The sequence below is a fragment of the Hippocampus bargibanti genome, linkage group LG04 (genome assembly GCF_051943395.1).
Source record: "Hippocampus bargibanti isolate YZ-2025 linkage group LG04, ASM5194339v1, whole genome shotgun sequence".
Classification (NCBI taxonomy): domain Eukaryota; kingdom Metazoa; phylum Chordata; class Actinopteri; order Syngnathiformes; family Syngnathidae; genus Hippocampus; species Hippocampus bargibanti.
This window is the reverse complement of record NC_142737.1, coordinates 18,030,192-18,057,290: the sequence shown is the minus strand read 5'-3', so window position 1 is coordinate 18,057,290 and position 27,099 is coordinate 18,030,192. Positions and strand designations below refer to the sequence as shown.

The window sequence follows — 27,099 nt, the reverse complement described above, 5'->3', positions numbered from 1 at the left end:
TCAAAACTGAGTCATTGATGTCATTTTACGGGTGTGAGCTCAGAAGATTTATTGACGGAGTTCTGAAAATGGGCCAATGTTATTGAGGAGTGCTCCAGACAGGGCGGCTGTATCAAAACATGTTTTTTTTCAGCCAGCGATTGTGAATCATATGTCCCTTTTCCATCCTCACCTTTGCTGCCCATGTTGTTTGTGATCGGATGAGGTCCGGATGCATCATCCTGGAAAGGAAAACTATTGTTCCTGTTCTCAGACGTGCTAATTTGTCATTTGCATCAGGATCCCACCAAGAAAGCCATGAAGAGCACAGAATGCATACACAACAAATAGACAAACATGCGGATCAAACCTCTAAAGATGGAGGACACTGATTTGCTGTGGCGACCCCTTGAAGGGAAAAGCCGAAAGGAAAAGAAGACACCAAATTCACTTGTAAACAACCACATTGCAGCTCTGTCAGCAAGATTGGCCAGTGTTTTATTTTCATATTTTTTATCTGCAATGATTTGGCTCTACAACAGAGGACACAATTGAGTCACCAACACGTCAATGGAACTTATGTAATGTGTCAATACACGCCTTGAGGTATCATCAACTCATCACTAATCCAAGGTCACAAACATTCAAAGGGGGTTTTGGCCTTGCCGCTCACATGTCAAGATTGTTTTGAAACCCTTGAATCTTTTGATGACAATATGATCAGTCATATTGTCCATGAGTCGTCACCTTACCGTGGTGGAGGGGTTTGTGTGTCCCAATGATCCTAGGAGCTAGGTTGTCTGGGGCTTCATGCCCCTGGTAGGGTCACCCATGGCAAACAGGTCCTGTGTGAGGGACCAGACAAAGTACGACTCAGAAGACCCCGTATGATGAGGAAGACAAATGGATCTAGTTTTCCCTTGCCCGGACGCGGGTCACCGGGGCCTCTCTCTGGAGCCAGGCCTGGAGATGGGGCTCGTTGGCGAGCGCCTGGTGGCCGGGCCTACACCCATGGGGCCCGGTCGGGCTCAGCCCGAAGAGGAAACGTGGGTCCCCCTTATCAAGGGCTCTCCACCCATGGGAGGGGCCAGAGGGGTCTGGTGCAATGTGAGCTGGGCAGCAGCCAAAGGCGGGGACCCTGGCGGTCCGACCCTCGACTGCAGAAGCTAGCTCTGGGGACGTGGAATGTCACCTCTCTTACAGGGAAGGAGCCTGAGCTGGTGCACGAGGTTGAAAAGTTCCGACAAGACATAGTTGGGCTTGCCTCCACACACAGCCTGGGTTCCGGTACCAGCCCTCTCGAGAGGGGTTGGACTCTCTTCCACTCTGGAGTTGCCCACGGTGAGAGGCGTAGAGCAGGTGTCGGCATACTTATTGCCCCCCGATTCGCCGCCTGTACATTGGGATTCACCCCAGTAGACGAAAGGGTTGCTTCCCTCCGCCTTCAGGTGGGGGGACGGGTTCTGACTGTTGTCTGTGCATATGCACCAAACAGCAGTTCAGTGTACCCATCCTTTTTGGAGACCTTAGGGGGTGTGCTGGAGAGCGCTCCCCCTGGGGACTCCCTTGTTCTGCTGGGCGATTTCAATGCTCATGTTGGCAATGACAGTGGGACCTGGAAGGGCGTGATTGGGAGGAATGGCCCCCCCGATCAGAACAGGAGTGGTGTCTTGTTATTAGACTTCTGTGCTCAACACGGATTGTCTATAACAAACACTTTATTCAAACATAAGGGTATCCATATGTGCACGTGGCACCAGGACACCCTTGGTCGCAGTTCGATGATTGACTTTATAGTTGTATCATCGGATTTGCGGCCTCATGTTTTGGACACTCGAGTGAAGAGAGGGGCGGAGCTGTCAACTGATCACCACCTGGTGGTGAGTAGGCTCCGTTGGTGGGGGAAGATGCCAGTCCGACCTGGAAGACCCAAACGTGTTGTGAGGGTTTGTTGGGAACGTCTGGCAGAATCCCCTGTCAGAAGGAGTTTCAACTCCCACCTCCGGCGGAACTATACACATGTCCCGGGGTAGGTGGGGGACATTGAGTCCGAATGGACCATGTTCCGTACCTCCCTTGCTGAGGCGGCAAATCAGAGTTGCGGCCGTAAGGTGGTTGGTGCCTGTCGTGGAGGCAATCCCCGTACTCGCTGGTGGACACCAGTAGTAAGGGATGCCGTAAAGTTGAAGAAGGAGTCCTACCGGGCTTATATAGCCTGTGGGACTCCTGAGACAGCTGACACGTATCGACTAGCCAAGCGGAATGCAGCCTCTGTGGTCGCCGAGGCAAAAACATGGGCATGGGAAGAGTTCGGTGAGGCCATGGAAGCCGACTTCCAGACCGCTTCGAGGAAATTCTGGTCCACCATCCGGCGTCTCAGGAGGGGAAAGCAGTGCACCACTAACACTGTGTACAGTGAGGGTGGGGCGCTGCTGACTTCGACTCGGGACGTCGTGAACCGGTGGGCAGAGTACTTCGAAGACCTCCTCAACTCCACCAACACGCCTTCCTTGGAGGAAGCAGTGTCTGGGGACTCCGAGGTGGGCACTCCGATCCTTGTGACTGAAGTCACCGAGGTGGTTAAAAAGCTCCTCGGTGGCAAGGCCCCGGGGGTGGATGAGATCTGACCGGAGTTCCTAAAGGCTCTGGATGTTGTGGGGCTGTCCTGGCTGACACGCCTCTGCAACATTGCGTGGTCATCGGGGAGAGTGCCTCTGGATTGGCAGACCGGGGTGGTGGTCCCCCTTTTTAAAAAGGGGGACCGGAGGGTGTGTTCCAACTACAGAGGGATCACACTCCTCAGCCTCCCTGGAAAGGTCTATTCAGGGGTCCTAGAGGGGCGGGTCCGTCGGAAAGTCGAGCCTCACATTGAGGAGGAACAGTGTGGTTTTCGTCCCAGCCGCGGAACAGTGGACCAGCTCTACACCCTTAGCAGGGTCCTCGAGGGTGCATGGGAATTCGCCCAACAACTCTACATGTGTTTTGTGGACTTGGAGAAAGCGTTTGACCGTGTCCCTCGTGGAGTTCTGTGGAGGGTACTTCGGAGTATGGGGTACAGGAGCGGCTGATACGGGCCGTTCGGTCCCTATATGACCGATGTCAGAGTCTGGTTCGTATTGCCGGCAGTAAGTCGGAATCGTTTCCAGTGAGGGTTGGGCTCCGCCAAGGCTGCCCTTTGTCACCGATTCTGTTCATAACCTTTATGGACAGAATTTCTAGGCGCAGCCGAAGTGTTGAAGGTTTCTGGGATGAGAATCAGCGCCTCCAAATCTGAGACAATGGTTCTCAGTCGGAAAAGGGTGGAGTGCCCTCTCCGGGTCGGGGAGGAGATTTTGCCTCAAGTGGAGGAGTTTAAGTATCTGGGTGCCTTGTTCACGAGTGAGGGTGAAAGGGATCGAGAGGTCGACAGGCGGATCGGTGCGGCGTCTGCCGTGATGCGGACTTTGTACCGATCTGTCGTGGTGAAGAAGGAGCTGAGCCAAAAAGCAAAGCTCTCAATCTACCGGTCGATCTACGTCCCAACCCTCATCTATGGTCACAAGCTATGGGTTGTGTCCGAAAGAACGAGATCCCGGATGCAAGCGGCCGAAATGAGCTTTCTCCGTCGGGTGTCCGGGCTCTCCCTTAGAGATAAGGTGAGAAGCTCGGTCATCCGGCAGGGGCTCAAAGTCGAGCCGCTTCTCCTCCACATCGAGAGGAGCCAGATGAGGTGGCTCGGGCATCTGATTAGGATGCCCCCAGGACGTCTCCCTCGCGAGGTGTTCCGGGCATGCCCCACTGGCAGGAGACCCCGGGGACGACCCAGAACACGCTGGAGAGACTATGTCTCCCAGCTGGCATGGGAACGCCTCGGGATCCGCCAGGACGAGCTGGAAGAAGTGGCTGGGGAGAGGGAAGTCTGGGCTTCCCTACTGAAGCTGCTGCCCCCACGACCAGAAGATGGATGGATGGATGATCAGTCTGTGATAAATGAATTGGACATTGAAAAACATTTCCTTAAAATGTTGAACTATTTGCTCATTGGGTTGTTCAAAAAGTGGTGAACCTTGCCACTTGCTTGTGAACAACTAAGCCTTTCAAAGACACTCCTTTTGATGCTCACCTATTCACTTGTGGATGCTCCAAACCAGTGGGGTTTTTTTTGTGTAGTGGTTTTTTTTTTGTAAACCTTTTCATTTTTTGGAGCCCCTGTGCCAATTTTTGTGAGGCCACGTTCACCAGGGTATCACAATGTAATGCAAACCACAGAGCTATCAGGAAACTTATACTGCCAGAAATGTATTTATCATTATTTATAAATCAAAAAATAGATTTGAATATTCTCACCAAAAAAATCAATGGATAAATGTCTCATAGAATTATAATTTCCACTCATGACAAAGTCATACAAGCATGCTGAAGCATACTGAACACTAAATGTTTGTTGACTGCAATGGCAAGGAGAGGCACTGCTCACATCAGAACTATTCATCATGCTTCAGAATCAGAATCATCTTTATTGCCAAGTATGTAGAACACACAAGGAATTTGTTTCCGGTAGAACACGCTGCACTAGTGTCATCGTCAAAAAAACTGCTAAGTGGCACTATACTTCCTTCTTATTCTTAAAAATTTAATGGACTACATATCCTGGCTTAGTTTTGGTGTGTTTACATGCAACAAGGTTACAATCAACAGTAGGATGCATTCACTTTGCGCCACGAATCTTGCTTCTCTATCCATGTTGACTGATGCACAGCATCAGTAACCAGCCGGTTCACCCAGTTTCCTTGCATCAGACACTGCACTGATACATCCATCCTCCTTCTCCACAGCATTGACCACAGTGTATAACTTCTTGGCAGGTTTTTGTTTTTGCCCCAGAGCTTTCAGATGCTTAATCACATCCTGAAAGACAATGCAAGAAGAGTTTGAGGGGATATAGTACCGTTTGTGCCCAAAAGAATGCATTCATTTCATCACCTTATCAAAATTGGCCTCAAACTGCACTGCATTTTCAGAATCAACGTAAAGAACTGGAGTGGCAATCGCCTCCTTAAGGCTCTTCCCGAGCCAAAGGTGGTTTATGATTGCCTGAAAGGGAAATAGAATCATAAATCAGCCAGATGATACACTTGTGAACAGAAAGCATCCTTTGACAATAGTGATGGCCGTACTTCTTTGCAACCTTAACGGCAGTTAGCATGCACACCCACCGAAGCCATTCCCGTGGTGATCATACTGCCACCAGTTGATCCGATAGCCAGCACCTTTGATTTTGACTTGAGTACAGTAGGGACCATGGATGAAGGAGGCTGCTCCCCTGCAAAAAGAACAAAAGCCGAGAGAGTTGCTATTCAGCCTCATCAATTTGAAAATACATGAAGCAAAGTGGTTTTAAATTGCGGCTGTTCAACCGATTATCTGTGGAGAGGGATATTTATATATTGTGTCAAATGGGAAAAAGATAAATGAAGGCAAACTGACAGACCATGTTTGGACTAGTAAGCGTGCCTATGCAGCAATTGTAAGTGTGTCAGTTGAAATTTGGGAACACATTGGGGGCAGGTAACATTTTCCCACTTCAGCAAGTTATCTTGCATGTAATTTTGACATATGCCCATCTTATTGAATTACACCCAACCATTTCAGCCTTTATGAACATACAACCACCATGCAAGTGGGTCAAGTGTTCCGATGCTCTGTATCTCACATGGCTTGAACAAAACGGCAGATGTTGTTTATTTACTCAGCCAAACGCAGTCATTAATCGAGCTGGTTTAACAAGTATTTATCAGGAGTAGACAGTGAATACTGAGCCTTTAGTGGGTATTTAGTGACCTAATCCACCTCTTCATAGCATCAACACGTACTGTGCCGAGCCCGTGGAAACAGCAGAATGGAACAATTTTAATGTTTGCAGTATCAGAAGATTTTAAGTGGAAAGCAGAAACAATACAATAGCATTTTACAATGTTTGAATATTAGGCATTTTTTTGTGACAGAATATGCCACCTGAGTGCTTGGTCTCGACATATAAAATGTATCATAGAGGGATGGTTTCGTGTAAAAAAATAAAACAATAAAAAACAAGACAATTTGTATGCTGTTTGGTTTCTGCTTTTTTCATCAGATTGGAACTCAGTCCTGATAGATACTCAAAGTCAAGTACCACAGACTCGGCGGCAAAAAAATGTGATTGGGACATCCCTGCAGACACTGCTGACATTTTGATTGTCACCATGACGTGTTGACTGCTTGGGCACGAAACAGTGTCCAAAACGAATCCAAATGACATTGAAGCAAATCATCAGTGCTGATGACATGATACAGGGATCCACTAGGACATCGCTTTCAAAGTCAAGGCACGGGGGCCAAATTTGGCCAGCCAAATCATTTTATTTGGCCCACGAAATCAAATCAAGCATGTCAAGCGCCATGATGCTTGCTAAAGTCCGAAACAAAAATTCTAATTGTTATATCTAAACAACAATAACAGTCATTATACTACAGATTTGAAAACTAGTTATTTCTTCATTTGTTGTGGTTTGACCGCTCTTGAAAAGGGTGTGTCACCGCGTGGTCCCACTAGGAGGTGCTATTTACTCAGAGGACAACCGACGTCACTTTTTTGTTTCTTAACTGACATCAGAGCATTGTCATCAAATGGTGAGTATAGTTTTGCTTTTTTGATTGTTGCTGTGCTGCTGACCATTTTGTGTTTGGGAGCCTTTTACTGAGCGAGTTGCTTGTTCTGTAGCCACAAAGGGACATAAGTCTTCTTGTGCCGGTCCCAAGCCCGGATAAATACAGAGGTTTGTGTCAGGAAGGGCATCCGACGTTAAAAGCTGGGCCGAAACAAACATGCGTATCATACCTCTGAAGATGGAGGACACTGATTCGCTGTGGCGACCCCTTGAAGGAAAAGCCGAAAGGAAAAGAAAGAAGTTGTGCGTTGCATATGGAATAAGTCGAAGGGAGGAGGGGGGAAACATTTGAATGGTTTCCCCAAATTTAAAATGGCCCTCGAAAATGTAACTGACGCTCCGCGTCAAAAAATGTGTTTGACACCCCTGCACTACGGCCTACCTGCAAATAATTTGTCAACTCTTCCACAGAAGTCACACAGGTGACTGTTGAGGATGACACCGGTGCTTGGAGAGAAGACCCTTGAGCCAAATCTGTTAAGAAAAGGATCAAGTTACCTTTTATGTGTGGACTGGAGACGCAATGCGTGAATTTACCTCGGTCATACTGACATGTGGTTGATGCTGCTGGTGACAGATACAGCCGATCCATCCTGGGCCAGCACCGACACATGGGTGGTACCCATGCTGTCGAGATATGGCGTCATGTTGTAATACTGCGGCCTGTGTGACAGTTTGTCGTTGATTAAACTGCGGATGTAATCGGCGAAACTGTCCTCTGTGAATTTCTCTGCCAGCTGTAAGAATGACAGAACATTGTTGTGTGTGTATGTGTGCGTGTGTTTGTGTGCGTGTGTGTGTTTTATGAGAGTGAAATTTGAAGTGTGTTCTTTTGTCTGACCTATATTGTCCTTCACTTTTATCGGGTGGCCTTTATGAGGCTCAGCACCTGAGAGTTTTCATTCAAAGTGGCTTTTGGCCAGGAAGCTTGAGGGTTCTGCGCAGTATCCATGCTGTTTCCAGCACTGCACTTTTCTGGACCGAGATATCCGATGTTGTTCCCGGGATCTGTTGCAACCACTCGTCGAGTGTGGGGGTCACTGCCCCGAGTGCTCCGACCACCACAGGCACGACTGTCACCTTTACCTTCCAGGCTCTCTCCAGCTCCTCTCTGAGCCCTTGGTATTTCTCGATTTTCTCATGTTCCTTCTTTCTGATGTTTCCGTAACTCCGGACTGCTACATCCACGGCAACGGCTTTCCTTTGCCCTTTATCTGTGACCACGTCAATCTGGAAGTCCCACAGGATCTTTGCTCGGTCATTCTCTACTACCTTGGGAGGTGTTTCCCATTCCCTGCAGTTATTTGTTGGATTGTCCCAGGTGCCTCATTGCACAACCTGCACCTTGGGTCTTGCCTGGTGTGGTATATCCGTGCCTCTATGGCTCCGGTGTTCAGGGCCTGCTCTTGAGCAGCCAGGATGAGTCCCTCTGTGCTGTCCTTTAGGCCAGCCCTCTCTAGCCACTGATAGGACTTCTTGAGATCAGCCACTTCAGTCATGGTTCGGTGGTACATCACGTGTAGGGGCTTTTCTACCCATGGTTGTACCTCTTCCAGCACCTCATCCTCTGTTCCCCATTGTCTGAGACATTCTCTGAGTACATCATCCGTTGCAGCCATCTCTTTGATGTATTCATGGAGCTTGGATGTTTCATCCTGGACAGTGGCTCTCACACTCACTAGTCCCTGGCCTCCTTCCTTACGGCTTGTGTACAGTCTCAGGGTGCTGGACTTGGGATGGAACCCTCCATGCATGGTAAGGAGATTTCGGGTCAGAACGTCCGTGGTCTGAATCTCTTCCTTTGGTCACCTTATTATTCCTGCAGGGTATCTGATCACTGGCAGGGCATAGCTGCTTATTGCCCGGGTCTTGTTCTTGCCATTGAGCTGGCTTCTTAGGACTTGCCTCACCCGCTGGAGGTATTTGGTCGTAGCCGCTTTCCTTGTTGCTAGTTCGAGGTTGCCATTGGCCTGTGGTATACCAAGGTACTTATAGCTGTTTTTAATGTCTGCGATTGTTCCTTCAGGGAGTGAGACTCCTTCAGTGTGGACTACCTTGCCCCTCCTATTCACCATCCGACTACATTTCTGCAGCCCGAATGACATCCCGATGTCACTGCTGTAGATCCTGGTTGTGTGGATCAGGGAGTCTATGTCCCTTTCGCTCTTATCATACAGCTTTATGTCATCCATGTAGAGGAGGTGACTAATTGTCGCTCCATTTCTGAGGTGGTATCCATAGCGTGTCTTGGCAATTATTTGGCTGAGGGGGTTCAGTCCTATGCAGAACAGCAGTGATGAGAGTGCATCACCTTGGTATATGCCACGTTTGATGGACACTTGCTTTAGTGGCTTGGCATTGGCTTCAAGTGTGGTTTTCCACATCCTCATCGAGTTTGCAATGAAGGCTCTCAGGGTCCTGTTGACCTTATACAACTCCATGCATTCAGTGATCCATGTGTGTGGCATCGAGTCATATGCTTTCTTGTAATCAAATACAAGAATCATATATATATATATATATATATATATATATATATATATATATATATATATATATATATATATATATATATATATATATATCAGTGACGTGCAGTCAGGTGAGGCAGTGCCTCACCTGTCATCATGGAAAGCTGTCATGGAAATATCAAATGAAAAAATAAATTAAACTGTTATATGTATTTAGTGATTTGTAATTTAAAGTTCTTGTCCATTTAACTTCACCGTTTTTGGATTTTTTTCAAAATCGCTGAATTTTCACATTTACCGTTCAAATACTAAATAGAGACGAGCGGTGAGGCAGCAGCCGGCTGAGCCTCACCATGGATTGCGCAATCACTGTGCTAACTGCTGGCTTGCTCTGCAGTGAGACCACATTGCTGTCCCTCTGCATATCGCTATTAAAGTGTTCAAACACGTTTAGTATATGAACTAAATTTCTACAGCTTAGCTGGTGTATATAATCTACAGTCACTGTACATTATAAACACTGTATGTTTATTTTATTTTATTTTTGTCAAAACTGTGCATAGGTGAGGCACAGAGTTCTCCCGCCTCATGACAGGGGTCGCTTGTGATTCCAGAGATACGACTCCACGGCTGCAGAATAATAGAATTAGAGACAGAAAGCTACAGTAAACAGTTAGCAAGTAAAGTGCAACCCTCCAGTCCTTTTTTCGTTGCTTGGCCTCATTTTCAGAATGGAGGATTACATATATAAAGTGAAAGAATTTTCTAAACTGGACTTTCAATCGAAGCAGGAGATAATAATTAAAGGAAGACCAACACAGGAGCTAAAGGTTTGCTTCAGACAACGGGACAGAATACTCGCTCTTTTCAGACGGACTGGTACACACGAAAAGGCTGGCTGTGTGTATATATATATAAAAGAAATCCGTTGTCGTGGATGTAGCGGTCCCGAGTGATGGAAACATCAGAAAGAAGGAACATGAGAAAATCGAGAAATACCAAGGGCTCAGAGAGGAGCTGGAGAGAGCCTGGAAGGTAAAGGTGACAGTCGTGCCTGTGGTGGTCGGAGCACTTGGGGCAGTGACCCCCAAACTCGACGAGTGGTTGCAACAGATCCCGGGAACAACATCGAATATCTCGGTCCAGAAAAGCTCAGTGCTGGGAACAGCACGGATACTGCGCAGAACCCTCAAGCTTCCTGGCCTCTGGTTGAGGACCCGAGCTAAAATGGGGGACAGACATTGACGCGGATTTTTTATATATATATATATATATATATATATATATATATATATATATATATATATATATATATATATATATATATATATTTCTGTCAGTAAGATTTTGTATTGCGTGCTTTCTCCAGCCGAGCTCACTTGCGATTGACTGTGCTTCACGCACACGCACGTACACGGACACATTAGAGCAGGGGTCTCAAACGCCGGTCCTCGAGGGCCGAAGTCCTACATGTTTTCAAGTCTCCCTGTTGCAACGCACCTGAGGCTGTGTTGCAACAGGGAGAATTGGAAAACATGTAGGACTACGGCCCTCGAGGACCGGAGTTTTAGACCACTGCATTCGAGGTTTCAAGGGCTGGATGTTTACACGACAGCACCAAGGCTGACCAATCAGCTGAAGTGTTGCCAATGAGTTCAGGCCCTGATCCGCCGACTTCGCTTGCGATTGGCTGCGTAGAGTATGAGGGCAGGGAGGAAATCTCTCTTACCAACTGAGGCTCTGAGGAAGAGGCGGTGAGCTTGTTTACGATTGGCTGTGTAGAGTATGTTGGCAGGGAGGAAATCCCTCTTCCCAGTTGACGTTCCAGTAGGACACGATGCATAACAATGGTTGCTGGCACGTAATTCAGTAATTACGTGCCAGCAGCCTCTGTAAAGGCTTACTGAAGACCAAGGATATATGTCGTATGTTTGACTTAAAGGACAACCGACTTCACTTTTTTGTTTTTTTAACTGACACCAGAAAAACGTTTTATATCATCTAAAATACCCAAAACATGCAGTATGTTATTTTTATTCAAATGCAAAACACCAATAAAAATGACTGAAAGTGTCCAAAATCTGCCAAAAATTGAGCTGCGAATTGAGCATTTTCAGAAAGTCCCGCCCCCATTTCGTGACGTCACGCCAAGACGTCTTGCATTGCTTGTGAATCAAAACAATGGCTTCAGATTCGGAGAATATGCTTTCTTGTTACACATCCAGTTATGAATATGATTCAAATAGTCCTGATGAGCAAAGCAGACATGTTTGCAATCGATTAAAGAATTTATTTGCGCCATTTTGAGGCAAACGGGCGGGGGGGAATGTCTCACCCAAAAAGAGGCAGAAAAATGGCGACCAGCTCCGGTGACGAATGAATCAGCCCGTTTCCACAGGCTGATACATTCCTTCCATGGTGTTTGCCTCCCTCTGCTGGCGGCGTTTGGGTGTAAGACATGGTTTAAAAAAACAGTACAGCAAAATACATTGATGTGATGGAAAGACACTACAATGCGTCTTTTTTACGGTGAGAAGGCAGTCCTTTTCTGACGTCACGTACGGACTCGTCACCAACTCAAAAACAAGACTTCCTGAATGTTCAGCGCGAGTCTTAAAACGTAAAATATAGCTATATGCGGTGGAATCTTATTAAAATACGCCCAGTAGAAGTCATTTGAAGCCATTTTACAAATTATGGACACAACTTGTCCGGAGACGTCGGTTGTTTTTAAACATATATTCCATACAACATATAGCGCTGAAGCAATTTACGAACAAATTCTACTTACGACCGTTCGGAACGTATCTTGTTCGTAAGGTGGGGAGCGTCTGTATATACAGTATATTGTTTAGTTCTTATTTATTTTCATTAATTGTAGTCAGGTCTTTGGAGCAATTACTGATTAGTGGGTCAACAAAAGATAACTTATTCCTGATCCACTCAGAAGAGCTAGTCAATTTATACAATGTTTATTTACTGTTCAATCAATCCCCACTCTTCGCGAGGGATTGGCATGGGAAAAATAGACATTTGAAAATAATTGAGGTCCACTGGAATTATTATTTTTTTAAATCAAAGCCTTCTAATATTCTTCCAAAACCACAGATCGAGTCCAAAAACAGGGTAAAGGGCTTATAATATATATGCATAGTTGTGTACTAAAAATGATTGGCTATAGCAGGGGTCGGGAACCTATGGCTCGCGAGCCATATATGGCTCTTTTGATCATTGCATATGGCTCACCGATAAATATTACATATTATAATACATATTGTCGTTTTTTTCGCCGTTCATTTCCCGTTGGGGCTGCAGTTGGCGGAAAGCGCAATTTTGATTGGATGATAGTGGCCGTCATGTTGAAACAGGTAAACGCCGCTTTAAATGAGCCCAACTTGTGCACTTCAGCATGAATGCACCGAAGCATTAGAGGAGAGAAAATGTTCTGATTCTAATTTGCAATGAAACAATACCATCGATGAAACAGTCGAATGTCAGTGACATTTTAACAAGCCCGATGTTAACGTTAGCATCAACATACTTCTGCGAGAAGTAGATTGCAGATAGCAAGTGTGGAAGCTTATGAGCCGTGTGCAGGCTAGCTAGCAGTAACTTCGCCTCTGGACCGGCAAATTGAATTTCATTCCGATCGTTTTCCTGGATTTTTACCAAACACGAGGAACGGAAAACCATCCATGTTAACGGTGAGTACTATCACAAAGTTATTTTAAATAATACATTCTGATATTTTGCTGAAAAGTGGCCGCGCGTGCGCGTGTGTGCGCACGCGAGCGTTTGTATGTGCGCGCGCGCACGCGAGCGTTTGTATGTGTGCGCGCGCACGCGAGCGTTTGTATGTGCGCGCGCGAACGTGAGCGTTTGTATGTGCGCGCGCGTGCGTGTGGCTCTCGCTGAAAAACATTTCTAAATATTTTACTTTTATGGCTCTCTTAGTCAAAAAGGTTCCCGACCCCTGGTCTATAGTCATGTGATAACACTGAAGTGTAAGGTGTGTGTCATCTGCACAAGTATGATAGCAGTCGTAAGGCTCACGCGACTACTAACCAGATCGTAATAAGCTTTTTCCAACAATACACTGTCAAACAACATTCTGCACGTTATAACACTGTGGCTTCGAAGTGAAAGAGTGTGAGTTCTATACTGGAATGACAAGGACTACCAATAGCTGCAGCCCTATACAGTAAAACGTCTCAAAGCCTACAAACGTGACTCAATCGGAAGTCAGCCATTTTTCAATTTCCTTTCAAATGTCTTCCTTAGTGTGAACCGTTTTCAAAGGTCGAGTTTTGTCAAAGTAGTGTTTAATCTGATGTACTTTACATTGCCAAACATTTCAGTTTGGCAGCATCCCAACATGCCATCATGGTCGGGGCTGAGAAGGCCCGTTTCGGTGTGCTCGCGGCTCTAGTTGTGTTTATGATTAGTATGCACGTACTTTAAATAATTCAACCTGTAGGACAATGTGATATCATAAGAACAGCTGCTAGCTGCTGCGATAAACTGCATGTTACATATAATCCGATGAATGTCAATTTGGCAACATAAAAACTTTTTCATGACGATTGTATCGTTTGATGGGTTTATAATTTCAGTATACCAGTAATTCAATTAGATTACTTAACGCTTTGATTTCACAGTGGCCAATGACATAGAAATGGGAAACTACGACTTTACTGTCGCTTATTGGAAACGTTTTTTTGGTTTGTTGCAATAACATTTTAGTTAAACCAGATTCATTTAATCTCAATGAAATAGTTTGTGGACAAAAAAATTCATCGCCTGGGACTGTGGTGCTAATGAGTTTTTGTTAAGTGTCTTTTGGTCCCTTAATTCAATATAAATCCAAATTCTTATCGTCTACATTATATTATTATAATTATTATCATCATCAAATGTAGCCACAAGGGGGCACAAGCCAGTGTCTTATTGTGCCGGTCCCAAGCCCGGATAAATACAGAGGGTGGTGTCAGGAAGGGCATCCGACGTAAAAAAAAATTGCTAAAACAAATATGCGAATCAAACCTATGAATCCCATACCGGATCGGTCGAGGCCCAGGTTAACAACGGCCGCCATTGGTACTGTTGACCTTCAGGATGCCAGTGGAAAATGGACTACTGTTGGTCGAAGAAGGAGCGGAGGGAGGTGTGCCCGGAGGAAAACAGAGAAATGGAACGCCAAGAGTATAGAACTAAGAGTAGGAACTTTGAATGTAGGAACAATGACAGGTAAAGGTAGAGAGCTGGTTGACATGATGCAGAGAAGGAAGGTAGACATACTGTGTGTCCAGGAGACCAGGTGGAAAGGGAGCAAGGCTAAAAGCTTAGGGTCAGGGTTTAAGTTGTTCTATCATGGTGAAGACAGAAAGAGAAATGGAGTTGGGTTTATCATAAAAGAGGAGTTTGTTTGGAAAGTCTTAGAAGTAAAAAGAGTATCAGATAGAATGATGAGTCTGAAGCTAGAAATTGAAGTCGTGATTTTCAATGTTGTTTGTGGGTATGCCCCACAAGTAGGATGTGAGCCGGCGGAGAAGGAGAAATTTTGGTTGGACTTTGAAGTCATACAGAACATCCCGAGAAGTGAGAGGGTTGTAATTGGTGGAGACTTCAACGGACATGTTGGCGCAGGAAACAAAGATGATGAGGAGGTGATGGGCAGGTTTGGACTCCAGATGAGGAACGGTAAAGGACAGATGGTGGTTGACTTTGCTAAGAGAATGGAAATGGCTATTGTGAATACTTTCTTTCAGAAGAGACAGGAACATAGGGTGACCTATAAGAGTGGAGGCAGAAGTACACAGGTAGACTACATTTTGTGTCAACGGCGCCATCTAAAGGAAATCAGTGACTGCAAAGTTGTGGTTGGTGAGAGTGTAGCCAGACAGCATAGGTTGGATGTAGGATGAGGCTGGCAGTGAGGAAGATGAAGAAACCAAAGGCTGAAGTGAGGACAAAATGGTGGAAGTTGAAAAAGGAAGTGTTGCATGACATTTAGGAAGGAGGTAGGACAAGCACTGGGTGGGCAAGAGGTCCTTCCAGATGACTGGCAAACTACAGCGAACATAATCAGAGACACAGGTCGAAAGGTACTTGGTGTATCGAGTGGAAGAAAGGTAGATAAGGACACTTTGTGGTGGAATGGGGAGGTGAAGGAGTGTATACAGAGAAAGAGGTTAGCAAAAAAGAAGTGGGACAGTGAGAGGACGGACGAGAGTAGACAGCAGTACAAGGAGATGCAGGGCACGGTTAAAGTAAAGGTGGCAAAGGCCAAACAAGAGGCCTATGATGACTTGTGTGCTCGGCTGGACAGCAAGGAAGGTGAGACTGATCTTTACAGGCTGGCGAGACAGAGAGACAAAGATGGTAAGGACATGCAGCAGGTTCGGGTAATTAAGGATAGAGATGGCAATGTATTAACAGGTGCTAGTACTGTGATGGCAAGATGGAAAGAGTACTTTGAAGAATTGATGAATGAGGAAAATGAGAAGGAACAAAGAGTAGAAGACATGACTGTTGTGGACCAAGACGTAGCAAGCATTAGCAAGGCTGAAGTGAGGAGGGCGCTGAAGAGGATGAAGGGGGCAAAGGCACTTGGGCCTGATGATTTACCAATCGAGGTATGGAAGTGTCTTGGAGAGGTGGCGGTGGTGTTCCTGACTGGGTTATTCAACAAGATCTTAGATGGTGAACAGATGCCTGAAGAATGGAGACGAAGTGTACTCGTGCCCATTTTTAAGAACAAAGGAGATGTGCAGAGTTGTACTAATTACAGAGGAATAAAGTTGATGAGCCACACAATGAAACTCTGGGAAAGAGTAGTTGAAGCTAGACTAAGAGCAGAAGTGAACATTTGTGAGCAGCAATATGGCTTCATGCCAAAAAAGAGTACGACAGATGCAGTGTTTGCTTTAAGAATGCTGATAGAGAAGTACAGAGAAGGTCAGAAGGAATTGCATTGTGTCTTTGTAGATATGGAGAAAGCGTATGACAGGGTGCCCAGAGAAGAGCTGTGGCATTGCATGAGGAAGTCTGGAGTGACGGAAAAGTATGTCAGAGCAGTACAAGACATGTATCATGACTGTAAGACAGTCGTGAGGTGCGCTGTCGGTATGACTGAGGAATTCAAGGTGGAGGTGGGACTCCACCAGGGGTCAGCTCTGAGCCCCTTCTTGTTTGCTATGGTGATGGACAGGCTGACAGACGATGTTAGACAAGAATCTCCTTGGACCATGATGTCTGCAGATGACATTGTGATCTGTAGCGAGAACAAGGAACAGGTGGCGGAGAAACTAAAGATGTGGAGATATGCCCTGGAAAGGAGAGGAATGAAGATCAGTCGCAGCAAGACGGAATATATGTGTGTGAATGAGAGGGATCCAAGTGCAAGAGTGATGCTACAGGGGGAAGAGATAAAGAAGGTGGAGGATTTTAAGTACTTGGGGTCAACTGTCCAGAGCAATGGAGAGTGTGGAAAAGAGGTGAAGAAGCGTGTCCAGGCAGGCTGGAGCGGCTGGAGAAAAATGTCAGGTGTGATGTGTGATAGAAGGGTTTCAGCTAGGATGAAAGGAAAAGTGTATAAAACAGTGGTGAGGCCAGCCATGATGTTTGGACTGGAGACGGTGCTGCTGAAGAAAAGACAGGTAGCAGAGCTGAAGATGTTGAGGTTTTCTTTGGGAGTGACCAGGTTGGATAGGATCAGGAATGAGTACATTAGAGGGACAACTCATATTAGAGGCTTTGGAGAGAAAGTCAGAGAGGCCAGACTGAGATGGTTTGGACATGTCCAGAGGAGAGAGAGTGACTATATCGGGAGAAGGATGCTGAGCCTTGAACTGCCAGGCAGGAGACCGAGAGGAAGACCGAAGAGGAGGTTTATGGATGTGGTCAAAGAGGACATGAAGGTAGCTGGTGTGAGAGAAGTGGATGCACAAAACCGGGATAGATGGAGGACATTGATTCGCTGTGGCGATCCCTGAGGGGAAAAGCCGAAAGGAAAAGAAGATCATCATCATCGTTATCCTTGGATCCATCCATCTTCTAAACCACCGTATCTCACGAAGGCCACGGGTGTGCTGGAGCCTATGCAAGCTGTCTTCGGGCAGCAGGTGTTGTACACCTGAAACTAGTTGCCAGCCAATCGCAGGGTATACATAGACAACCATCCGCAGTAATACTCACACCCAGGGACAATTTGGAGTGTTCCATTATTATTGTAGTGTTCAGCTTGTTCCATTATCCTTGTTCCATTCATCTTAACTGTGACTCAGTCAGTTCTAACTAATAAAGATTACCTTTTGCACATTGTGACAAGTTTCAGCCATGAATTTATCTGAACTGACCTCTAGCTCACGGGTGTGTTTCTTTAATCCGTTTGCAAACTTCAGAGCTTCAACATAGCGGTGAAAAAATAATGTTTTTTGTTCACCTTCCAGGGATGCTGGAGACAGGTCATATCCTGTAGAAACAAAAAATACAATGTCTCTTGACACATGTACAGTAAAGTCTTGTTAATTCAATATCGGTTATCTTGATAGTACTGTCCTGTTTATTGGATTCGATTGGATATGCCTTTATTAGTCTCGCAGTGGAGAAATTTACGTTTCACATTATTACGATACTATTTTCATTTCCTGGCAAATTTCTAGTCTTTTATGTACAATTAGTTCCAGTTAGTACGATACCTGGTTATTACGGTAATCCGGTTATTACCCTTTTCATCTCCCGCCAGCTAATTTGCCTTTTCTTATATCGATACAAAAGCAGCTTATGCTGAATCGATATTTGTTTAAGGATTTCAATACAGTACCACCATTAGATAAATTTGTGTCGGTAACGCCGTTGGTCAGGTGACCAGCTTTCGTGTCTTGCACCGTGTAGCAGAGCTGCAATAGCATCTGAAACATACTGTCGTCTTCTTATACAGTATACTGTTGTTCTACACCAATTTCAACCATGGGGAAACGTAAGAATTGTGACATCGGAACGAAGTACAAGGCAATAGTGGCTATGGAGGAGAATCCTACAAGAAGCAAATCCTCCATTGCGAAAGAGTTCGACGTGCCACAGAATACTTTATCAATGTAAGTAATGTAAACGTTGCTGTTTTTGTTTTCCATACATGTATTTAATTGTGTTGTATTTAGATATCTTTATCGCTTGCAATAATCACTGTTTTTCATACAGTATGTACCTGCTGGCGTTCGTGGTTTCTCTCGTGTGTATAGAACAATGTCGAGTGCTACTCAGAGTCACTATTGCAAGAGTGCGTTATGAAAATAATAAATGACGTCTTTATTTAATGCATAAGTTTATTCATTTCACAACAGTACAAAAGCATGCTAGATATGCAATCCATGAACTCAAGGAGAAAATTACATGCCATATCAAAGATCCCCCATTTATTGCCAAATTTTAATGAAGTTCGGCGCAGGATCGGATATATCGATGGTCCGGTTATATCGATATTTTTTCCGACTCCCGAGAATATCGATAGAACGAGACTTTACTGTATTCAGTTGAAGTTATTGAGTTATTTGCTTTGAGTTATTTGCTTCTGCTTTAGTTATTATTGAGTTATTATTGTTATTACATTGCATACTACTACTTACTTTATTATATTATATTATATTATATTATATTATATTATATTATATTATATTATATTATATTATATTATATTACTTTAGTATAGAGTGTTCATATATTGTGTTTGCACTCATGTTTAATTTATCATAACAGCATCATCATGTTTTTTACATGTTTACTAAATGGAGGAAATGTTCCCCTCCACTTTGTGATATAAATGTTGCACTACATCATGTAGCTATAACATGTAGTCTACATGTTATAGATTGCTGTTGTTGAAAGCAAAAGAACTGTGTTAACAAAATACGAATACCTCATAGAAAATAGTTTATTCATTTTGGGAGTAAATGGAACTGTCAGAAAGATCCTTGTAGAAGTAAAATGTTCTACAATATGACATGTATTGAAGGTGCAACTTATAATGCCTCATAGCAGTGTCTGAAACTCATGGCAAAACGTTAGCGGACACCCGGGCAGGCAACTTTTCAGAGTTGCCTGCCTGGCCAGAAAGTTGCCTGCCCCATTTTTCACAACTTCTAACACAATAAAACGACTAATTGAAAAAAAAAACCCATAGCGAAGTATAAAGGATTTTTTAAATTAGGTAAGTACGTGCCACAAATGCTCCCTTGCTTAATTTATGGTAAATATCCCATGCTGAAGATTTTGCTCCAGTTGTCGTTTGTCATCACGGTGCATGTTGCAATGTTGGCGTTGTGTTGTTTGCTCTAAGCCACGTGGACTCCTCTTTCTAAGCGACCGAGTATGCAACTTGCCAAACGTTTGGCAATTTGCATACTGGGCACCGGCAGCCAATCATCGTGCTACACCATGACTGAAAAGTGTACTTGAGAGTTTTGAAAGTCGCTTAGAAAGACGAGTCCACATGGCTTGTCGCGGTTTTCTTGTAGCTTTTATTTTATTGAATAAAACAAACGTTCGATTTGAAAAAAAAATAAATACAATTCCTTGAAGTTGTCGGCCACCTGGGCCGAGACGTTTTGAAAGCTGTACGCCCGACGTAAAAGTTGCACGCCCCCGGCCTCCGGGCAGATGTTATTTCAAACACTGCTTATAGTGTGGAATATAGGGACAACTGGAAATGCCCGCATCTCATTTTTTGACGCAGACGTGCCTCAATATCAATGTGATTGCAAGAAACAAAAACGGACAAAAATGGCTTCCTAAAATAGGAAGACACTGGTTATAAATCAGTATTTTGCATAAAAAAACTGCAAGTCGGAACATTCACAGAGTCTGTTTTAGTGTATGAATCTGAATTTCTCTACACAGCTCTTTAGAATGGCTTGTTCAGGTTTACCCTTCTCTCTAGGTCAACGTCCTCTGAGTTTTCACATCATCTGCGAACTGGAATACCCCTGTGGTTTGTGTGCAGAACTGACCTTTCATGATATTGAGGACAAGGCTAAGGATGTTTCCACCTCCAGGGGGTGGAGCAGTATACATCTGATATTCTCCCAGAGGAATCATCCACGCATCGCTCACTGTTGGTCTATAAGATGCCAAGTCCTGCAATGTCAGCGACCCTCCTGGGTAAAGACATGGGAACAAATGGCTCCAAACTGAACACATAGAAAAGCTACACATAATAATAAGAATACATTCCATTTACAAGCGCCTTTCAAAACTCTCAAGGTCACTTTACAGTCACGGGATAAGTTTTTCAGTGGGTGAGCAGCGGCAGCCACACACGCCAGTGTTCACTCAACTCGGAAGTCACTCAAATATGCAGAAAGCTAGCTAGCGAGCTAATAATAATAACAATAATACATTTAATTTATAAGCACATTTTTAACACTCTCAAGGTCACTTTATAGTCACAGGACAAGTTAGCTAGCTAGCTAGATAGATAGCTATATAGCTAATAGCTGTAATGCTTTCAAGGCAAATGAAGAACTCAAACGCAAAAGGCGATGTCTTGCATTTTTGTGAATGAATCAACAATCTTTTGTATTCCGAGTTCTGGGTTAAAGATTCAAATTTTATATATCGTATTCAAAATGAATACACACAGCCTTTGTGTAGGGTGAGTGCCATTCTGCGGGAACTAAAAGTCACAGATTCAGAATCATGTAAACCTTCCCTCACCATTGGCTTTTTGTTTGTTTGTTTTGGTTGTTGGTCAAGTGTTGTTCACAGAAGGACATGCTTCACCCTCTCATTATGTTGAAAAACAAACCACATTGATTATGTTTTGGTCCATTTTTACCCGTATGTAAAAATCCACACAAAACAGTCAAATAATAGGTGACATCAGCAACAACTATTGCTGAGATGTTATATACAACACATATTTTCTATCCCATTGAGATATTTTAGAACTGTTTTGAAGGATATAATAGGAAAGGATATCCAGTGCTTTAGTCAACACGAAAATGGAACTGGGTAAAATTGATCCCTTAACATAATATGAGGTTTAAGATGATTGTCTGCTGTAGCTAGGAAGAGCGATGCCTGTCGTAAAGTAAACAGTAGATTAGGGTTGACTCTTTCAAATGAATGACATGAGCAGACCCCTAAATGGAAGACACCTTTTTTCTCCATCCCCCGTTTGGAATGTTCACCTACATGTATATTTGCAATGCCATTATTGTTGGGTAGATGTAATATATAGTTAGTTAGTATATAGTTAGTCATGTATATAGTTATAACAGATCATGAATGAATTCATCTGACAATACCTGCCTCCTGTATGTCTCGGATTAAATCTTGCGCTATTTTTCCAGTGTAGAAAGCATCTGCTCCAAGATTTGCAATTGTCTCCAATGTGTTGGCAAGTGTCTCAAATTTTACAACGTCTCCCGTTTTCAGCATGTTTCCATTTTTATCGGAGAACAGGTCACTAAAGGATAAATACAATATGAATATTAAAGCAATCATACAGACACTGTATCAAGGATGTACACGTATAGCTTCACACCTAAATATAAACAGAGATGATACTAGTATTTTGTCACCTCATTTCGTGAAATGAAAGGGACAAAGGACTACAAAAACCGATATTCTGGTATCACTCCACCTTTTGTGAAGATGTAAAATACCATCGGGATTCATGATGGCAAGCCCAATGATTAATTTGTATTGTATTTCACATAAAACATGTCTTGAATGTGACAGAACATCAATGGAAGCATAAAATTGATGGAAGATTTTGTCTTGCCAAATTGTTTTCGGGGGTGTGTCGTACCGCAGTGGTTGGGTCTCATTGGTATCACTAACATGCAGGTATTGACCAAGGATTTGTGGAACAGGAAACCCCTGTCTGGCGATATGAATGGTCGGCTGGAAGAGCGTTGCCCATGGCAACTTGCCATAAAGCCTGTGCGCCTCTTCATAGCCCCGGAGTTCTCCTGGGATTCCAATCCACATGTGACCATCATGGGGAACAACTGAAATACAACACATACATTAATCAGACACATGACATCACCAGGGCTAGCTCGAAAGTATGTGATGCACTCTTGAAAACAACAAGTACTCGATCTATCTATCTATCTACCTATTTGTCTATCTATCTATCTATCTATCTATCTATCTATCTATCTATCTATCTATCTATCTATCTATCTATCTATCTATCTATCTATCTATCTATCTATCTATCTATCTATCTATCTATCTATCTATCTATCTATCTATCTATCTATCTATCTATCTATCTATCTATCTATCTATCTCTTTCTGTCTGTCTGTCTGTCTATATCTATCTCTCTCTCTTTCTATTTCTCTATCTCTGTCTGTCTGTCTGTGGTCTTTTTATAGCTCTCTGGGTTTTTTTGGAGATTTGTGTACACTGCAGAGAAAAGTGTAGAAATCACTACACAAAGCATTTAAAGTAGTTCCTGTTGTTTGATAATTTGGAAATCGATGGGATGCCTGGGTTAGGACTTTTGCGAATAAAACAGTGTCTCTACTATTGCTATAGGTGTCAAACAAAAACAATACCTGTCAAGAAAATGGAATTATTGGGACACAACTGCAATAAATCGGGCTTGTACTTCTCAGGGACACGCTCTCTGGAATTGATGATTTTTACTTTTCCTTTGGAAAGAGGAGACAAGAGTTGTGTTTCAGCTCTCTCGATTCTGAGTTAGGCCCATTAGGACTTTGACGTGTGAGCGAATGTGACTTGGCACCAGTGTTGTCCATCACTGTGAATATGGCTCCGCCCCCGAGGCCCAAACTCTGGGGGTTCAGGAGAGAAGTGCAGAGCAGAGCAGCAATGGCGCCATCTACCGCCGAACCGCCTTTTTGAAGCATGTCCCTGAAAGATCACAACCACGCTGCTGGTATTGACATGAAATGCTGTTGTTGTTTTTTATTACAACGTTTGTGATTCTTTGACATCATATTTGTTTTATCATATTTATTAGATTTACCACTGTTGGAGTTTATGTCAAAAATTGGTTATGAATGGACAAGCCTAATTTCCAGTGGCAGACCGTCAGACCTTCTCTGCTGGCCTAAGAGTAGCTGAATGACAGACCAATGTTAATTATATTGTGTCCATGAATTCTTATTAAATAATTCCAAATTGTCTTTCAGCTTCCTTTAATTATTTTTCCCCTGTTGTGCTGCTTCCAGACGTGTGTTTTCATACTACAGTAAAGTCTCGTTATATCGATATTCAAGGGAGTCCGAAAAATATCGATATAACCGGGACTATCGATATATCCGACCCTGTTTGCATGTAATTTTCTCCGTGCGTGCATAGAAATAGTATCGATATAACCGGGACTATCGATATATCCGATATCGATATAACAAGACTTTACTGTATTTAAGCATTTAGCCGGCATTTAATCTTATTTCAGTCATTTGTTACCAGAGTCATTAATCTACATGGATGCCATCACAATCAGTTCTGTGGGCCCTGTCGCATCAAATGTGTCGATCAAACTGTTGCTCTAACCAATTAGATTTCGAGCTGGCAGCCCTAAAGGGTACCAACGCCTTCTTGAAGGTGCTGGTCAACGTCAGAGTTTTTGCCAACTATAATTGGCTAGTCACTAGCTAATCATAGTTGGTGAAAACTGCTCTGATCACAAGCTACTACTGATAAGAGCATACTGGCCAGAGCGAGCACACTGTATCGGTAGCGAGCTGCATAAGTAAATATATTCTGCTTATTTACTAGCAGTTTTTTCAACCAACAATGGCTAAAGGAGAAGAAGAAATGGATTTGATTGCAGATTTACTGTTAAAGGCATTTTCAAGACGGACTTTTCACGAAAAAAATGGACATTATTAAGGTCGGTCAGTTATTTCCTGGCTAATGGTACCCTCTTGTGGACTTGTAATAAATCCCATCACACATTTTTCAGTCTGGATTGATTCAAACGTACCACTACTGAAGGACTAGCAATGAAATCCACGGCCCGCCACTGCGAATTTCTGAATCGGTGGCCTCCTTGATCCCCTCAAACTTTTGCAGCCTTTCAAAAGCTTCAATTGACGCTCCAAATCATGTTACATGTTTTTTTCCGAGCTGCCTTTGACATGTACAGTCAGTGGATACAGACATGTTACACAAATGTTAGATGATAGACATGCTGTGTAGTAAGTCTGGTAGCATTGGGAGAACAACATACTGCAAAATCCTAAAATAATAGTCAGTAAATTCCAAGTTTTGGTAGATGTAATTTTCAAGTAAAATAGGTCTCCTTCATTTTAGCCAGTAATTGGTTCTGTGACCTATGATTGCCTGTCATTTGGTTTGAATGTTGTGCAGTTTAGTTCTTTAGCCACTACAGGTAAACAGATGAGCATGAAAGGTTGAACATATGCTCATTGATGTTGCCTTGCTTCTAAACAAGTAGCGTATGTCCATTCCTCAGTCACACAACCCCTTTATCAAGAGAAATTCCTCTTACCGTCCAATTTGTGAACATGTCCCGGTGTCTGCAGCCACTGCACCATGAGAAAAGGAATCTTGCGGACACTTGCGCCTCCCAAGTTGACTGATGCACATAGACACGATAATGACGCAGAACACCAACATCAGTGCACAACACGCATATACCTGCCCCTTTGACCTGGCCATGGCTGCTTCTCCTCTCATTCAGGTTGCATCCAAAAACGTGATTTATCTATTTATACAGTATATGAAAAGTGTGAAAGTAGATTCCTGCGTGTTTCTGGGTGTTTGTGTGAGTGTGGTGGTAAAGTTGAGATGAGAATAAATCTCCACAGAATGGGCTGAACTGGGTAGTCAGGCTCCACCTCTGCCTGGAGTGCAAGACGGGGAGCACAAGGTTTAAAATACTGTCTTGAATCAAGCTAATTAGAGTCTGTTGTGCCCCCCTCCCTCTAGCCCCTCGAAAAAATTAATTACATGTATATTTTTATTTCTCATTTATATCATTGAGCTCATGGAAAGTGTATTTGAGATGATCCAGTTTAAAGGGATGTTGGTGCCTCAATTCTCCCCCAATTCTTTCATGATTCATGATCTTTCATGATAGCGAACCTTTGGAAAAGGAGCCTTGACAATTCCGTGGCATTGCTTTAAGGTGAATACACGTGACCGGGACGGCATGTGTAGCTGGCCGCAAATTATGTTCTGCTTGGGAAACGTTGATGGCGGCTGTCCTGCGAGCCGCTCGGCAAGCATCAAAGTTCCACACTACTTGGGTCTGTGCTGCTCAGCTCCAGCTGAGCTTGCTGTCTTTGAATTTTAGAACGGTATTGCTTGATTAGTCCTGTCACAGTTTAATTTTATAACTTCTGATAACCTCCCAAAAAGTATTCTATAGCTTCTTACATATGTTACAATGAATTAACACTGGTAATTTGGTTATTCCATTTCATTTGTCTGTGGACATTACTGTGGAAACCCACTTTTCCAAACCCTGTTTGTACTTTACAACAGTGTTGTGCCTGACCTTGAATGAAGCACACCTTAAGGACGACTTCAGAATCAGAATCAGAATTAGAATCCTCTTTATTGCCAAGTATGTAGAACACACAAGGAATTTGTCTCCGGTAGAACACGCTGCACTAGTATCATCATAAGAAAAATGGAGGCACTATTCAGTTCTATTTGGGTTACTGTTTTAGAGAGTTAATGGCTTGGGGAAAGAAGCTGTTTAAATGTCTGCTGGATTTGGTGCTTTCTTGAAACAAAGCTTTGTGGCGGACACAAATGTAAAGCAGACCACTAAGACATCATAAAGTTCACCATTTGTGAATGAGTCACTTTCATTTGAAATGGCTTTTGTCCGGTGTTTCCCTTGTGTTCATTGATCCCTCTGGTGACAATGAACGTCAACCGTTTGACCTTTACCGTAAAAGTAAGAGGAATTTATGAAGGTCACAAACTCTTTGTCTCGATGTTAAGATGCCCAAATTGCCCATTTAATCATTACAACCATGAGTCTGAAGACAGACCCTCCAGTGGTTTAAAAAGATATTGTGAGCTGTGGAATATTATGTTTTACAAGTGGTTTGTAGCCTGTGAATAATTACCCTATTATAAAGGTGTAATCTGAACTAAAAAAATGCACTCGTACCAAAATGCTCCACAAGCAGCCTACTTGTGTGTTTCTCGTCTCTTAAATCCCAAAGTTTACACACATATAAACAAAAATGGACGTTTTGATAGAACTAGCCTGTTACAATAATCCTTGCCTGTTTTGTGATGCACTTATTTAAGTCCAACCATTCCCAAGAGAAACAAACAATTAACTGGCGCCAAGGCTACTTTGTGTGGCAATGAGAGTCCACTGATGTGGTGAATTGCGGGCAGACAACAAGATGTGGTATGTCTTCCATCAATATCGTAAAGCATCATGGTTAGTGAAGTTTACAGCTGTTTTCAAATGGAGGGACCAGCCGGAGCCAAAAGGAAGAGGGTGTTCGTCATTGGAATGAAAAAAAAGATAACATCCGGATATGGCAACATATACCTTTCAAAGTAAAACTATTTGACAAAATTGTGATCATCAGAGGTGACATTTTCATCCATCCATCCATTTTCCAATCCCCTCATCCTCACAAAGGTCACAGAGCATGCCAGAGCCTATCCCAGCTTTTTTCCAACAATAGGCGGGGGACACCCTGAATCGGTTGCCAACGAATCGCAGGGCACATAGAGACGAACAGCCATTCCCGCTCACACCCCAAGAAAATTTTGGGTGCTCAGTCAGCCTACCATGCAGGAAGGCCGAAGCTGGAATCAAACCTCTGCACCCTTGACGTCGACGTGGTTATTATATGTATTCCGCCCTATATACAGTAATATATACTAAATATTTGAGTAAAGTAGAAATCTGAAATATCAAGATACGGACCCTAACATTCTGTATTAGTGCAAAGTATATGTACTCTATTACTTCCCA

General features: G+C 43.6%; 1 protein-coding gene across 1 annotated transcript; it reads right to left on the bottom strand.

Annotated features, from left to right (window-relative positions):
* Positions 1-4,356: 4,356 nt before the first annotated feature.
* On the bottom strand, positions 4,357-24,909 carry ggt5a (gamma-glutamyltransferase 5a). The gene is made up of 12 exons (XM_088994528.1): positions 24,634-24,909; positions 22,897-23,024; positions 22,706-22,801; positions 21,948-22,149; positions 21,442-21,602; positions 20,143-20,289; positions 17,494-17,609; positions 7,218-7,402; positions 7,048-7,139; positions 5,175-5,281; positions 4,942-5,052; positions 4,357-4,866 (listed from the first exon to the last, which is right to left on the bottom strand). Exons 1-12 carry the CDS (start codon positions 24,819-24,821, stop codon positions 4,720-4,722), a joined length of 1,680 nt encoding a protein of 559 aa, XP_088850654.1. The 5' UTR covers positions 24,822-24,909; the 3' UTR covers positions 4,357-4,719.
* Positions 24,910-27,099: the final 2,190 nt, after the last annotated feature.